This window comes from Phodopus roborovskii, unplaced genomic scaffold, assembly GCF_943737965.1.
Source record: "Phodopus roborovskii unplaced genomic scaffold, PHOROB, whole genome shotgun sequence".
NCBI classification, from domain to species: Eukaryota; Metazoa; Chordata; class Mammalia; order Rodentia; family Cricetidae; genus Phodopus; species Phodopus roborovskii.
The window spans coordinates 1508876-1521240 of record NW_026126410.1 but is presented as its reverse complement, the minus strand read 5'-3'; the positions used below and the strand labels follow the sequence as shown (position 1 = coordinate 1521240).

At 41.2% G+C, this 12365-nt stretch overlaps 1 protein-coding gene across 2 annotated transcripts in view; it reads left to right on the top strand.

The window, feature by feature from the left end:
• Trappc11 (trafficking protein particle complex subunit 11) overlaps nt 1–11949 on the top strand; it is a 38010-nt gene extending 26061 nt beyond the window's left edge. For both annotated transcript variants that reach the window (XM_051182386.1, XM_051182387.1), the window contains exons 24-30: nt 831–896; nt 1006–1162; nt 4152–4263; nt 5765–5856; nt 7549–7682; nt 9593–9760; nt 11018–11949. In XM_051182386.1, the coding sequence (XP_051038343.1) occupies nt 831–896; nt 1006–1162; nt 4152–4263; nt 5765–5856; nt 7549–7682; nt 9593–9760; nt 11018–11062 (774 nt within the window). In that variant the 3' untranslated portion in view covers nt 11063–11949. The remainder of the gene's footprint in view (nt 1–830; nt 897–1005; nt 1163–4151; nt 4264–5764; nt 5857–7548; nt 7683–9592; nt 9761–11017) is intronic.
• The last annotated feature ends 416 nt before the right edge of the window (nt 11950–12365 follow it).

Sequence of the window (12365 nt, the reverse complement as noted above, 5' to 3'; positions counted from 1 at the left end):
CATATGTGAAAGTTGGGGAACAATTGTGGGATTGGTTCTCTCTTTCTACTACGTGGGTTCCAGGAACTGATCTCAGGTTATCAGACTTGAAAACAGGCATCTTATCCTTTGAACCATCTCACTGGCCCAATATAATTTTTTAAAAGGGTTTCTCATCAGTGTGCTGGGCTATTTGTTTTGAAAGGTAGAATAACCCCATGGCTTCTCAAACAGTCTTTTAAAGGGGAGGGGTAGCATGTTGGATTAGGATAGAGCTCCATGATCAGATTTGGTTAAGTTTTCACCTTTGTCATTTACATTCCAGTCATGTGACCTCTGTCTTAAAACGTCAGCATAATAGATTGGATAATTATGAGCATTACATTATATGTGCATGGCTATTTTATCAGTGCCTGTCACATTACCTTATGATCATTTCAGCCATCTTGAGTTAAAGTGAGGTAAAGAATTTGCATAAGAGGAGGGTGCAGCTCTGATCATGGCCACATTTTGACATTATACAAGTCACTTTATCTTCTAACATCTGGCTTCTCTGTGTAGAGTGGTAGTGATTCCTGCCCTGCCTTCTTCTCTACAGCCTGAGATACATAACACAGGAGAAAGCACTTTGCTGTGTGACTGCCAGACAGTCAGATAACTTACTGGAAAGAGCAGGTCATTATGTAGATTTCTACAAATGTTATTATCTAGGAAAAGACCCTTCCTAATGTGTAACATGGGGTTGTCTGTCAGTCAATTCTAGACTGTGCTTTGTATGCTTTCTAACTTTAAGACTTTATGTTAAAAGATATGAAAAAGCCATTGAATTTGCTCTTGATGTTCTCTTGCAGGATGAAACTGTAACAATAGAAACTGTCTTCCCGTTTGATGTTGCCGTCAGATTTGTTTCCACAAAGGTATGCTCCTGTGGTGCATACTGGGAGCATGCCAGTTAAAGAATTAAAAGAAAAAAATGAAGTGGATTAGTGTAATTGCTGACCAACCTTTTATCTTCCTTGGTGGCAGTTCGAGCACCTGGAAAGAGTCTATGCAGACATCCCCTTTCTGTTGATGACAGATGTTTTAAGTGCCTCACCTTGGGCCCTCACAATTGTGTCCAGTGAGCTCCAGCTTGCTCCTTCTATGATTGCAATGGATCATCTGGAGTCCCAAGTGGACAGAGGTGAAACTTTACATCATTCTCACACAAGGGCAGGTGTGGTGTGTGTGTGTGTGTAAGTTAGTAGTATAATAGATTTTTGCAAACTAAGAGAATATGAAACTTAAACTCCCCCAAGTAAGTGCATTTAGAATTAAGGTAGGAGTGGTATCATTTACAATTTGCTTGACTATTCTTTATTTTAAAAGGTCAGATTTTATTTTTGTTTGGTTATATTTTGAGACAGTCTCATGTAGCCAAGGCTGGTCTTGAGCTAGGTAGTTCAGGATGTCCATGAATTGTAATTACAGACCTGTGCCACTATGCCCAGCATAACAGATCTAGGGAAGTAACATTTTGAGAGATGTACTTGAAAGTAAAATAGGAGGCTTTTTATGTTTTGAAATTTTAAGTTTTTTTTTATTAATTTGAAGGTAATGTTTACTATTATTTATAGTTGGAAATTGGACAAGATGTGTATTAAATAGACAGCAGATATGCTAAATTACCTAACTAAAGCAGTCCAGAGAGCAGGTTCAAAGCCAGGGTGATAGCTTTCCTATTCACTGTACTTTCAGAAACTGTTATAGGTAATAAAGTTAATTTGAATGTTAGCCCAAATAAAATTATCCTCAAGTAGATGGCAAGGTTAAGTGTTGTGAACAAAAACAAAACAAGCATACTGTTGCTCCAGTTTCGGGCATGACCTTTGCTTGCCGGGTTTAGTCACAGTTGATTTGCCTATGTCCTGGCATGGGCTTCCCTCTCTCTCTAAATCTTCAGCTGCCACTGAACCTTAGGGGGCCCTTGTTCCCTAGCAGTCAAAGGGCGAAACTGCAGAGGGCAGCCATGCTCCTTTACCCAACACCAAGTTTTCCTCTCTGTACTTCTGAGTCCAGCTGCTCATCTCCTTTCTCCTGCCATCCTGACCCTTTCTCACAGGTCTGGAGAAGTAGCTTCCTAACTGGATTGCCATTTCGCTAGTATATGCTGCTAGAATCTGGTTCCTCAAAAACCCTCTGGTCTTGTCATCCTGCTTAAGCATCTGTTTTAGCTCTCTAGGTTTTCTGCAGCCAGGCTCTGACTCAGTTTCCTAGCACGTTTCCCCATCTCTCTGTTTGCCTTTGCTGACCTCCAATGCAGTGAGGCTGACTTGTGTGTTATCAGACATTGCTCCATAGACCTTTGTCTTAAACCATGTGTGTGCCCCCCCCCATTCTCTCCTTTGTTCCTTGTGACTCATGTGTGTTCCTCCCATGCAGTGCTTCTTCACATGTGTGGCACTTTGTACATGCATCTGTTGTGACACTGCAATCATCTATGTCTACTTATGGCTCCCTTAGTAGACCATGTGTTGTTTTAGAGTCAGAGCTGTATCCTTTTCATCTCTATATTGCTGTTGTCACTTAATGACTGTACATTAAATTGAGGGATGATTTCTGGTTTGAACCTCTGGTATGTCAGTGTCTTATTGCTGGTGTAACAGTGACCATGAAGTTAGTCTCTTCTTAAAGTTCTGTTGGGGGTAGTTACTTCTAAGATCCTAGGGGACACTCAGGTTCGCAGCCTCTCCCAACTCCTAGGGACCACTTGTGTTTTGTCTCATGGCTCCTTCCTTATTCATAATCAACAGTGTAGCATTTCTATGTCACAAATTCACCACATTAAGGTTTTTTAATATACATCATGATCATTTTGGTTAATGTAGAATTTAGGGGGAACCTCTGTAGACTGTATTATGACTATCCCAGGTTTTTGTAAAAGCCACCTTGTAAGGAGTAAGGTTTTTCCTCCCGCCACCTCCAAAGACTTGAACCCATGCATTTCTAAAAAAGGTATCAGGCTACAATATTGTTACTTTTTAAGTTTTCTTAAAAACAAATTAAGAACTGGCCCAGCCCTTTTTTTTTTCCCACTGGGGACTACTTGTCCACCATAAGATATTCTAGTACAGCCCTCTTCATTGGACTACCATGAAAATGCCAGCCCAGTGTGTAGGCATGTTTTTGCTTTGTAGTTACTCACAGATTTGTTAAAACTGTGTTAACTAGATGCTGTCACCCATGTGCATTTAAATTGTGATGTTGTGGCTGCGAGGCACTGAAAGAAAGGTAGAGATGGGCTAGTTAGTTAGTTGTTTCTCATCAAGACCTTTGCTGTAAACTGGTAAGAGGTTCCTTCCTGTACAAAGAGGTAAGTATATCTAGGAAACAGTGGGACATAGTGACCAATGTCTGTTTGAACCAGTTCAGTAGTGAGTAAAAAAGAGTAATCATGTGAATAGTATCAAGAGTAACAAAGATTTTGTTGTTGTTGTTTGTTTTTCTCTATCCCAAAATGTCGTTCTTTTTCTTTCTTCTCCTCCTCCTTCTCCTCTTCCTCCTCCTCTTTTTTCTCTCTTTTTTTTTTTTTTTCTTTTAAGCCACGTGATAATTTAGAAAAAGGAAACTACCATATGGTACCATTCTTCAAGCTGTCATGACTTTTCAGTAGGACTTTGTTGCTGATATATAGAAACCTCATTATGACTGGTGGTGGTAGTGGTGTGTGTATGTGTGTACATAACTGTGTGCACATGTAAAAACCAGAGGAGTATGTCAGGTGTCCTGCTATATCTCCAACTTATTCCACCTTATTCCCTTCTCACTGAACCTGGAACCAGGCAGGTAGCCACCAAGCCTCAGTGATAATTTTTTTTTACCTCTCCCCTCAATACTGGGATTACAGGTGCATGTGCAGCCACACCCAACTTTTTAGCAGCACTGGAGAAATGAACTCTTACCCAGCTATGTCTCTAACTAACCCCCACTGATTTTCTCTGTAATGAATTTAGATAGATTAGCCCAAATACTGGACTTTTGTGACCTAGAAAAAGTAACATAACATTTCTAAATCTTGGTTTCTGTGTTTCTAAAAACAGTTTGTGAGATAAAGATATTGCTTCATTGTGTACTTGAAGTGAAATTCTCCTAGATGAAATCATGGGCTAGGCTGTAAGGATTCTGTCTTGTAGTTGTCTTACAGACAGGAGAGAGTGCTAGTGAGTGCTTCTGTCTCCGCTGCCCGTCTGCTGGGAATGTTGAAGGTGGAGTGGCAACAGGACATTACATTATCTCCTGGAAGAGGTAAAAATCTCACTGGCCCCCTCCCTCTCTCTCCTTCAGCGTCTGATGCCGTTACTGTTTGTTATTTCTGTTCGTCACACTGAAGTGCAGGGTAGAAGTTACAGCAGTGTGTGTGATTACCATGTTTGTTAAGTTATAATGATGAGGAGATAATCAAGCTTTGTCACAACTTCTGACTGAAATGCCAATGCAATTTTAGTCAAACCAAATCTGAAGACAGGGCTGTGGAAAGTGTCAGGTGAAACGCCCTCATGCAATTAGTGAGCCTAAGAGGGGTTGCAGTCGGATGGTTCAGCTGCTTCAAGTGCTTGCTTCCAAGCCTGACAGCCTGAGTTTGATCCAAGAACCCACCTCTAGTCCACTGGAATAAATTATAAAGAGAGAATGAAAAGACAAAATATAAAGTAGGTGAATATCTTTGTAGTGTAACTGATAAGGGTTAGTAATGGGTGTAACCAATAAGGGTTAGTACTATTTGTAACTGGTAAGGGTTAACAGTGTGTGTAACTGACAGGGTTAGTAGGTGTAACTGATAAGGTTAATAGTGTGTGTAATTGGTAATTGTTAGTAGTATGTAACTGATAGGGTTAGTAGTGTGTGTGACTGGTAAGGGTTAGTAGTATATGTAATTGTTAAGGGTTAGTAGTGTGTGACTGATAGGGTTAGTAGTGTGTAACTGTTAAGAATTCACATTTAGAACTTCACCTCTGGTGTCCTAAGACATAGGTGGGTCTGCTGTCAGAAAGTAGAAAAAGTTCTGAGCTGAGGAAATTCTGACAGCCAGACATAGCTCCTGCCTTAGCTCCCAGTGGGAACGCACGGCAGCCCTGGTTATAATATCTGCTCACTAAACATTCACACCAAAAGTGGGGTGCTGACCTCCTGGAGTATAATCAAAGTGAGGGAGAAGCCATAATATGAACAGAGGAGTCAAGACCATGATGGAGAAACCCACAGAATCAGCTGACTTGAGCTAGTGAGAGATCACTCACTCAGGTCTGACAGTTGGGGAACCAGCATAGGACTGAACTAGGACCCCTGAATACAGGTGACAGTGTGTATCTGTATATGAGGCCACTCTCCGTGGGCCCGAGATCTAACTAATGCATAAGCTGACTTTGTGGAGCCAGTTCTCTATGGAAAGACACCTTGCTCAGTCTAGACTTGGTGGGGTGGACAGGGGGCAGAGACATTTGGCCTGTCTCAATGAGGTGATGGGACAGACTTAGTTGACTTCCTAGGGGAGGCCTTACCTTCTCTGAGGAGCAGATGGGAGGTGGGGGGGGGTAGTGGAGAACAGGAGGAGAGGATGGAGGGGGAACTAGGATTGGAATGTAAAAGATAAGTGAATTCAGAAAGCTCCCCTGGACAAAACTCAATTGATGGACTTCAGAAAATGAATAGTTTTTCTTTTAAAGCCAGTTGGTGAAACAGATTCCTGTGTTGTTTGGTTGACGAACATTTTTGAAGGGTGAGTTCAAAGCTGAACTTTGTACCGTAGGACCTCGGGCATGGAGAGCATCCCTGTCATCAGCACTGTCATCACACTGCCTCACGTGATCGTTGAAAACATCCCTCTCCACGTGAACGCAGGTAGTGGGTCTCAGGTGTTACTCGATGAGGGGCTTCTCAGAGTGTAGGTTTTTAAGTGTATGTGTAAAGTGGCTAACATCTCTAAACTTTACATTATTACTCCACCGCGGTCTTACCCAATTATTGTCAAACAATCCCACATGTCATCTCATCTCTAAATGTTGTTATATGATTGCAAGCATTACTTTTTCTGAACCTTATTGTTTCATTACTATGACTTAAAATTATCAATGGATTCTTTGTGTAGGAGGGTGGTTGAAGCAGGATCTCGCTATTTGGCCCTAGATGGCCCTGAACTTGCTAAGTAGACCAGGCTAACCTCAGACACGCAGCCTTGTTCATGCTTGGATGACAGGTATATACCAACATGCCCAGCCTAGCAATATATTCTTAACATCACCAAATTCAAATGTTGGAACTTTTGTTGGCTGAATGTTTCTCAGCCTAGTTTAAGGTCTTTACATTATTTATGAATACATAGTTTATGGATAAGTCTCAGAGTAGCCATCTAAATCCCTAGATAGGCTATGCCCTGTCTCCCACATCTTCCTCCCTCCTATTATAATAATTCCTATTACTCTCTCCAGTATTTTTCATCCATCCCCACCTCCTTTCCTATTCCAGCTTTCCCTCCTCCTCTTCCTGGTTATTTATTGAAGAAACCAAGTCATGTAGTAGAATCTCTAAAAGAATATGTGGTATCATTTTTAACCATTTCCCTATCCCTATAAATTGACAGTCATCAGACAGACTTGATCAGATTCAGGGTTAAATTTTTGTTCGGAATGCTTCATAGGTATGTCCCCTTTAATGGGCATGGAGCCAGCCCCTTCTCTTTTTTACATAGGATCACATACAGTCCAGGCTAGTCTTAGACTAGAGGTGCATAGTTTCTATCAGATTTCCAACCCACCTCCCTCTGTTTCCCTTCCTTGGTTTTTTTAAGACAGGATGACATATAGTTCAGGGTAGCCTCAGACTCAGTGGATAGCCAAGGCTGGCCTCCAGCTCCTGTTGCTTATTCTACCTCTCCTTTCCAAGTGCTTGGCTTACAGGTGTGCACCATGTCCCTGGCTCGTTCTCCTCTCTCTGTTGAATAGTTCTATCAAGAGAAATGTTTCTTTACCAGCCCCTACCATGTCTGTAAGGATTTTAAAAGTAGCTCACACTGCCTGCCTCTGACCATGCCACCTCCTGCAGTGCTTCTGTAAGCAGAGCTGCTTGTGACTAGGACAGCACAGACAGCATTAATATGACCTCTGCAAGGATGGTCACAAAATCATGAAGCAGTCTGTTTCTTGTCTGTTGGTAAAAATAAGTCTGCAGAACTTCAGGAAAAAGATACATCTGCCTGAGTGGATGAATGAAGTTCTACTTAGTCTCCATAAAATAGAATGTTGGTCTTTTCTAGTTTCGGAACTATGATTGTATTAGGGGAGATCTTTTGTAGGTTTGTCAGGTTACTTGTAATTCCACTTTTCAGTTTGCAATAGCCAGACTCTTGCTGTGTCAGCACTCCTTTCTCGACTTCCTTCCTTTGTAGCCATCCTATCAGCATCCTTGCTATCGCCCAGCCAAAAGACCTTGTACTCGCAAAGCCATAACTTGCATACCACTGTGTCTGTCCAATGTGATCCCACAAGGGTTGAGCTGTATTCATCTAACCGAGAGAACCGTGATCTTTCCCTGTAGACCTGCCATCATTTGGACGCGTCAGAGAGTCATTACCTGTCAGGTATCACTTACAGAATAAGACCGACTTGGTTCAAGACGTGGAAATTTCTGTGGAGCCCAGTGATGCCTTCATGTTCTCAGGTCTCAAACAGGTATGGGTCATCTATACTGGTGCTGCTTGTGTCACCATGGAAGTGACCAAGAGGTGAAATGCCATCTTGTCCTATATGAGCTGCTTTTCACCTCTGGATGGCTTCCTTTTACATATGTGTATGTCTAGTTGTCTGCTGAAGCAAGAGTTTTGGGGAAAAAAAAAAAAAACACAAATTCTGCTGTTCCCCAGAAGAAATCTGTTATAAAAGACAGTCTTCATGGGGACTGATTTTGGCTGTCTAACACTTGTCCATTCGAGATGTAAACCATCTTGCCTCTGGCGCCCGCTTCCGAACCACTGGGTTTGTGTTCTCATAGTAGTAAATTTTTAGACCTTCTTAAACGTTGAGTGTAACTTCCTGCAGAGGTGGATTGCCCTTTTTACATTTTCAAGATCATACAGATAGCTTTCTTCTTCCTTATAAAGCACAGGTCGCCGATCATGGAATTGTATTGTAATAACATGTTAGACTTCCTGGGAACTGTGGACCTCCTCTTATTTGTTCCATGTCTTGGCCTGAGGCCAGGAGCACAGCCATCCTGAGGTTAAAGCCTGCCTTTCTACTCTGAGAGCTGTACAGGATTCTCTGCTATATTCAGCAACTTTTTTGCCTATTCAGCCTTTCTTTCTTATTCAGTCAAATCAGATGGAAAATTTTATTGGTTTTTAAAATGAATAAATATAACACTCAGTCAAAAACATGTTCCTGAGAAGAACGAGACACCCCCCATTTGTCAGTAAATATGTCTCATTAATAAGGGATAGTTACAGAAACAAATGTGTCTTAACACACAAGTATCCACCCTGAACAAATCAGCCAGTTTGCTCAGTACATTCAGAATTCTGAGTTTGTTGTTAAACACACAGTAGAATTATGTGTAAAATATGCAATATAGCCATGCACCATTATAAAATTATGGCATAAAATATTGTATATCTCAGCTTTAGTACATCCAAAGCCTGTGCTGTGTTGTCTTCAGCACATTGTGGGTACATGCACACTTGTTCCCATTTATAAGTGAATAAGCTGTTCCCAGGTATTCACTTACAAACTGAAAGGATAAAATATCAAAACTGTAAGTTTTTATTTTTCTAAAGTTTAAAATAATTTTTTGTTATGCTTTTATAGTTATTGTGTATCTGTGCACATTGTGTACTTGTGCACCAGGGTATACCTGTGGAGGTCAGAGCAGCTAGTTTTCCTTTTCAGCATGTGGGATTGAATTCGGCTCATCAGGTTTGGCAGCAAGTGCTTTTACCTGCTGAGCCATCTTGCTGACCTCAAGTATTAGTAAAGATTTCCACCACCACCACCCCAAGCTGTTTACCTTGACATATAGTATAAAATCCCCAAAGAAAATAATCAAAACAAATAGTTTTCATTTTGTTAAAAAAAAAAAGTATTATAAAGATATACTTTTTAAAAGCAAATTATCCTATATTTTTATTTATTTATTATGTGTGGTGTTTTGTCTGCATGCATTCCTGCACACCAAAAGAGGGCATCAGATCTCATCATAGGTGGTTGTGAACCACCAGGTGGTTGCTGGAAATTAAACTCAGGACATCTGGAAGAACAGCCAGTGCTCTTAACCATTGAGCCGTCTCTCCAGGGCTCCTCCCCCCCCCCCAGTAACATTTGTTGAGGATTAAGATGTTCCTGGTGTAAGACACAAAATGGTAACATGCATAAATTGCCCTTCAGCTCTTAGTAGAAACTGAGAGATGGTTCCTACTGTCCTATTATGCTTATTCAGCTGTGTGTTTTAGAGGATGGACTAGAAGAGAGCATGCATGCTTCCCCAGAAGGATTTGTCCTTCATTAATAATTGAGGGTAACATGTAAGTACATGTCTATGCATATAGCAAATTTCCTGTGACTGTTTTTCTCTGGCTTTCTGTGACTAGATTCGATTACGTATTCTGCCTGGCACCAAACAGGAAATGCTGTATAATTTTTATCCTCTGATGGCGGGATATCAGCAGCTACCATCACTCAACATCAACTTGCTTCGATTTCCCAGCTTCACCAACCAGCTGCTCAGGCGTTTTATACCGACTAGCATCTTTGTGAAGGTGAGACTTGGCCATTTCCTGCCTTTTAACTTCACTGTCTTAGAAGTTCACTGAGTAAATAGTTGGGGCTTTTTTTTTTTTTATATGAAATTATCAATTCTGTTCATTTCTGTGGTATTATTATATAGAATCTATTTTTAAAGATTCCCATTCCCTTAGATAATTAGTGACTTACCTTTACACTGTCCTTGAACATGCTTTCCCTTTGTAGTAAAGTATGTTTTTTTCTTTTCTTTTTTGGCATTTGTAGCCTTGGCTGTTGTGAAATTCACTCTGTAGATCAGGCTGGTCTGGAACTTAGAGATCTACCTGCCTCTGCCCCCTGAGTACTAGAATTAAAAAGGCATTTGCCACCATGCCCAGCTTCAATGTTAAACATTCTTACCTTCTCACATTTTATTTTATTTGCATTGGTGTTTTGCCATGGGTGTCCAATCCCCTGGACTGGAATTAGACAGTTGTGAGCTGCCATGTAGGTGCTGGGAACTGAACCTGGTTCCTCTGGAAGAGCAATCAGTGATCTTAACTGCTGAGCCATCTCTCCAGCCCCAACCTGGTCACATTTTAAAGGCACCCATCTTGCTGTTCTTGTGTCTGATGTCACCTGCAGGGGAACTGTGACTCATGACTTGGTCAGAAAGAATAGTAGAGTGAGTGGTCTCTAGCTCTTTGACTGTTAGAAATTTGCTATAGCTAAACACAGTAGTACTAGTTTCATCATGTGTATGAGAGACAGGCAGACTGACAGGTTGGTAGGTAGGTAGGTAGATAGACAGACATAGATAGTTGGTAGGTAGATAGATCAGTAGACAGACAGACAGACAGACATAGATAGTAGGTAGGTAGATAGACAGACAGACAGACATAGATAGTTGGTAGGTAGATAGATAGATAGATCGATAGGTAGGTAGATGCATGCATCCATGCATGCATACTTTGGAGTTCATTATAAGTCACATCTTTCTCAAATAGAAGATTTGAATTCCCCAAAGGAGCCTACTGTCAGTTCAGGTCCTGGGCCTGCATGGTGGGCAGGCATGGTAAGTAGCTTCCATTTTACACCAGCTGTGAGGACTGTGGGAGCTGCAGGAGCACAGGGTTAGGAGGGAAGTACCGACTGAGTAGACCAGCAGGGGGAAGTACTGGGCAGCTGGTATTTCACTTTTATAAAATAGTTATTGGAATTTTAAAGATGCTTTCAGTAATAGAGCTCTTGTTACTATTTTGTAATTCCATTTTGCTTTTCCTGTCATAAAGCCACAGGGTCGACTCATGGATGATACATCTATTGCTGCTGCATGATGTCTAGGACCGGCCCTTGGTGTTCTTACAGAGATGGCGAGAGAGTACCTAGGAGACCCATTGGGACTTGTAGCTTTGATCATGGTGAAAAGTTAATCTTGCCTGTTTTTTAATGGACATGAAACCAGCTATTCAGAGAAACTCATGCTTAAAATATTAAGAAAATCATCTTCTCGTATAGTTTCACTAATAAAAATTTGAAACCTGTCAATGTGATGTGAAAAGATATCAGATCGTTGTTGTTACTGTAGGAAGCCACTTTATGGTTAGCAGGATGCTTCCAGGGGAAGGGACTTGGAGGTATGATGTCAGTGGAATCAGATACCCAACCATGATTGGACAGAGGAGCTGTATCATGCTTGGTTCTGCCTGGAGATGGCCCATCCCATAAATTCCCTCTGTGCTTAGCACATCCCCACAGCAAGCATCGCAGACCTTCAGGGTTTTTTGGTTTTATTTTGTTTTGTTTTGAGACCGGGTTTCTCTATGTAGCCCTGGCTGTCCTGGCACTCACTTGCTCTGTGGCAGTTGAAAGGAGTCAGCTTTTTACTTACCATCAGAAAGTTCGGACTATACCTCCGCACATATACATCACTTATAAAATAGGCTGATATTTCCAAAAAGATGTGACCATAAACATGATTTCCAAACTAAGGTTTTGAGAATGATGCAAGGTCACATTGAGTTCTCAGTCACTTTACACAATTTCATAAGTGCTATTCAAAACCCCTTTAAATTTGTGTAAATGAAAAAAATCATATAGTGAACATTTTCTTTGTAAAATATCTTAATTTAAAACTACTTAATTTCTTGGAAAATTTTATTATGTAGACTGTGGGCATATTGTAAAAAGGAAATGGTGATGTAAATAAATATGTTCTCTTTCATGTCTGCTTGTAGATACTGTTGATTTCTTTCAGCTGTTTTGATTTCAGCTGTGTGAAACAGCCTTTACCAAAAACACACCAGGAGGGTCCTGGAAAACACACTCAGAAGTGTTATGTGTTCTAGGCCTTGCCCTGCTAATCCTTGCTCAGACAGGGAAAGCTATATGGGGGACATGAGGTCCATATGCCATGGATTTTCAGATAGAGGCCATCAGTGTAGCTCTGGAGTGGACTGGGATCTCTCTCTCTCGTGTGGCTTGCCAGCCAGGTGACTGTGCCTATGTGTGGAATTTTCTGGAAGAGAAGCTGATTCGGCCTGACCCACAGGCTTCCTGTGAGGATGTAGATTAATATGGAAGACAGCTGGACACAGGCAGAGCCAGGGTTCACGTGTAGCTAGTGTCACCCTCTTACCT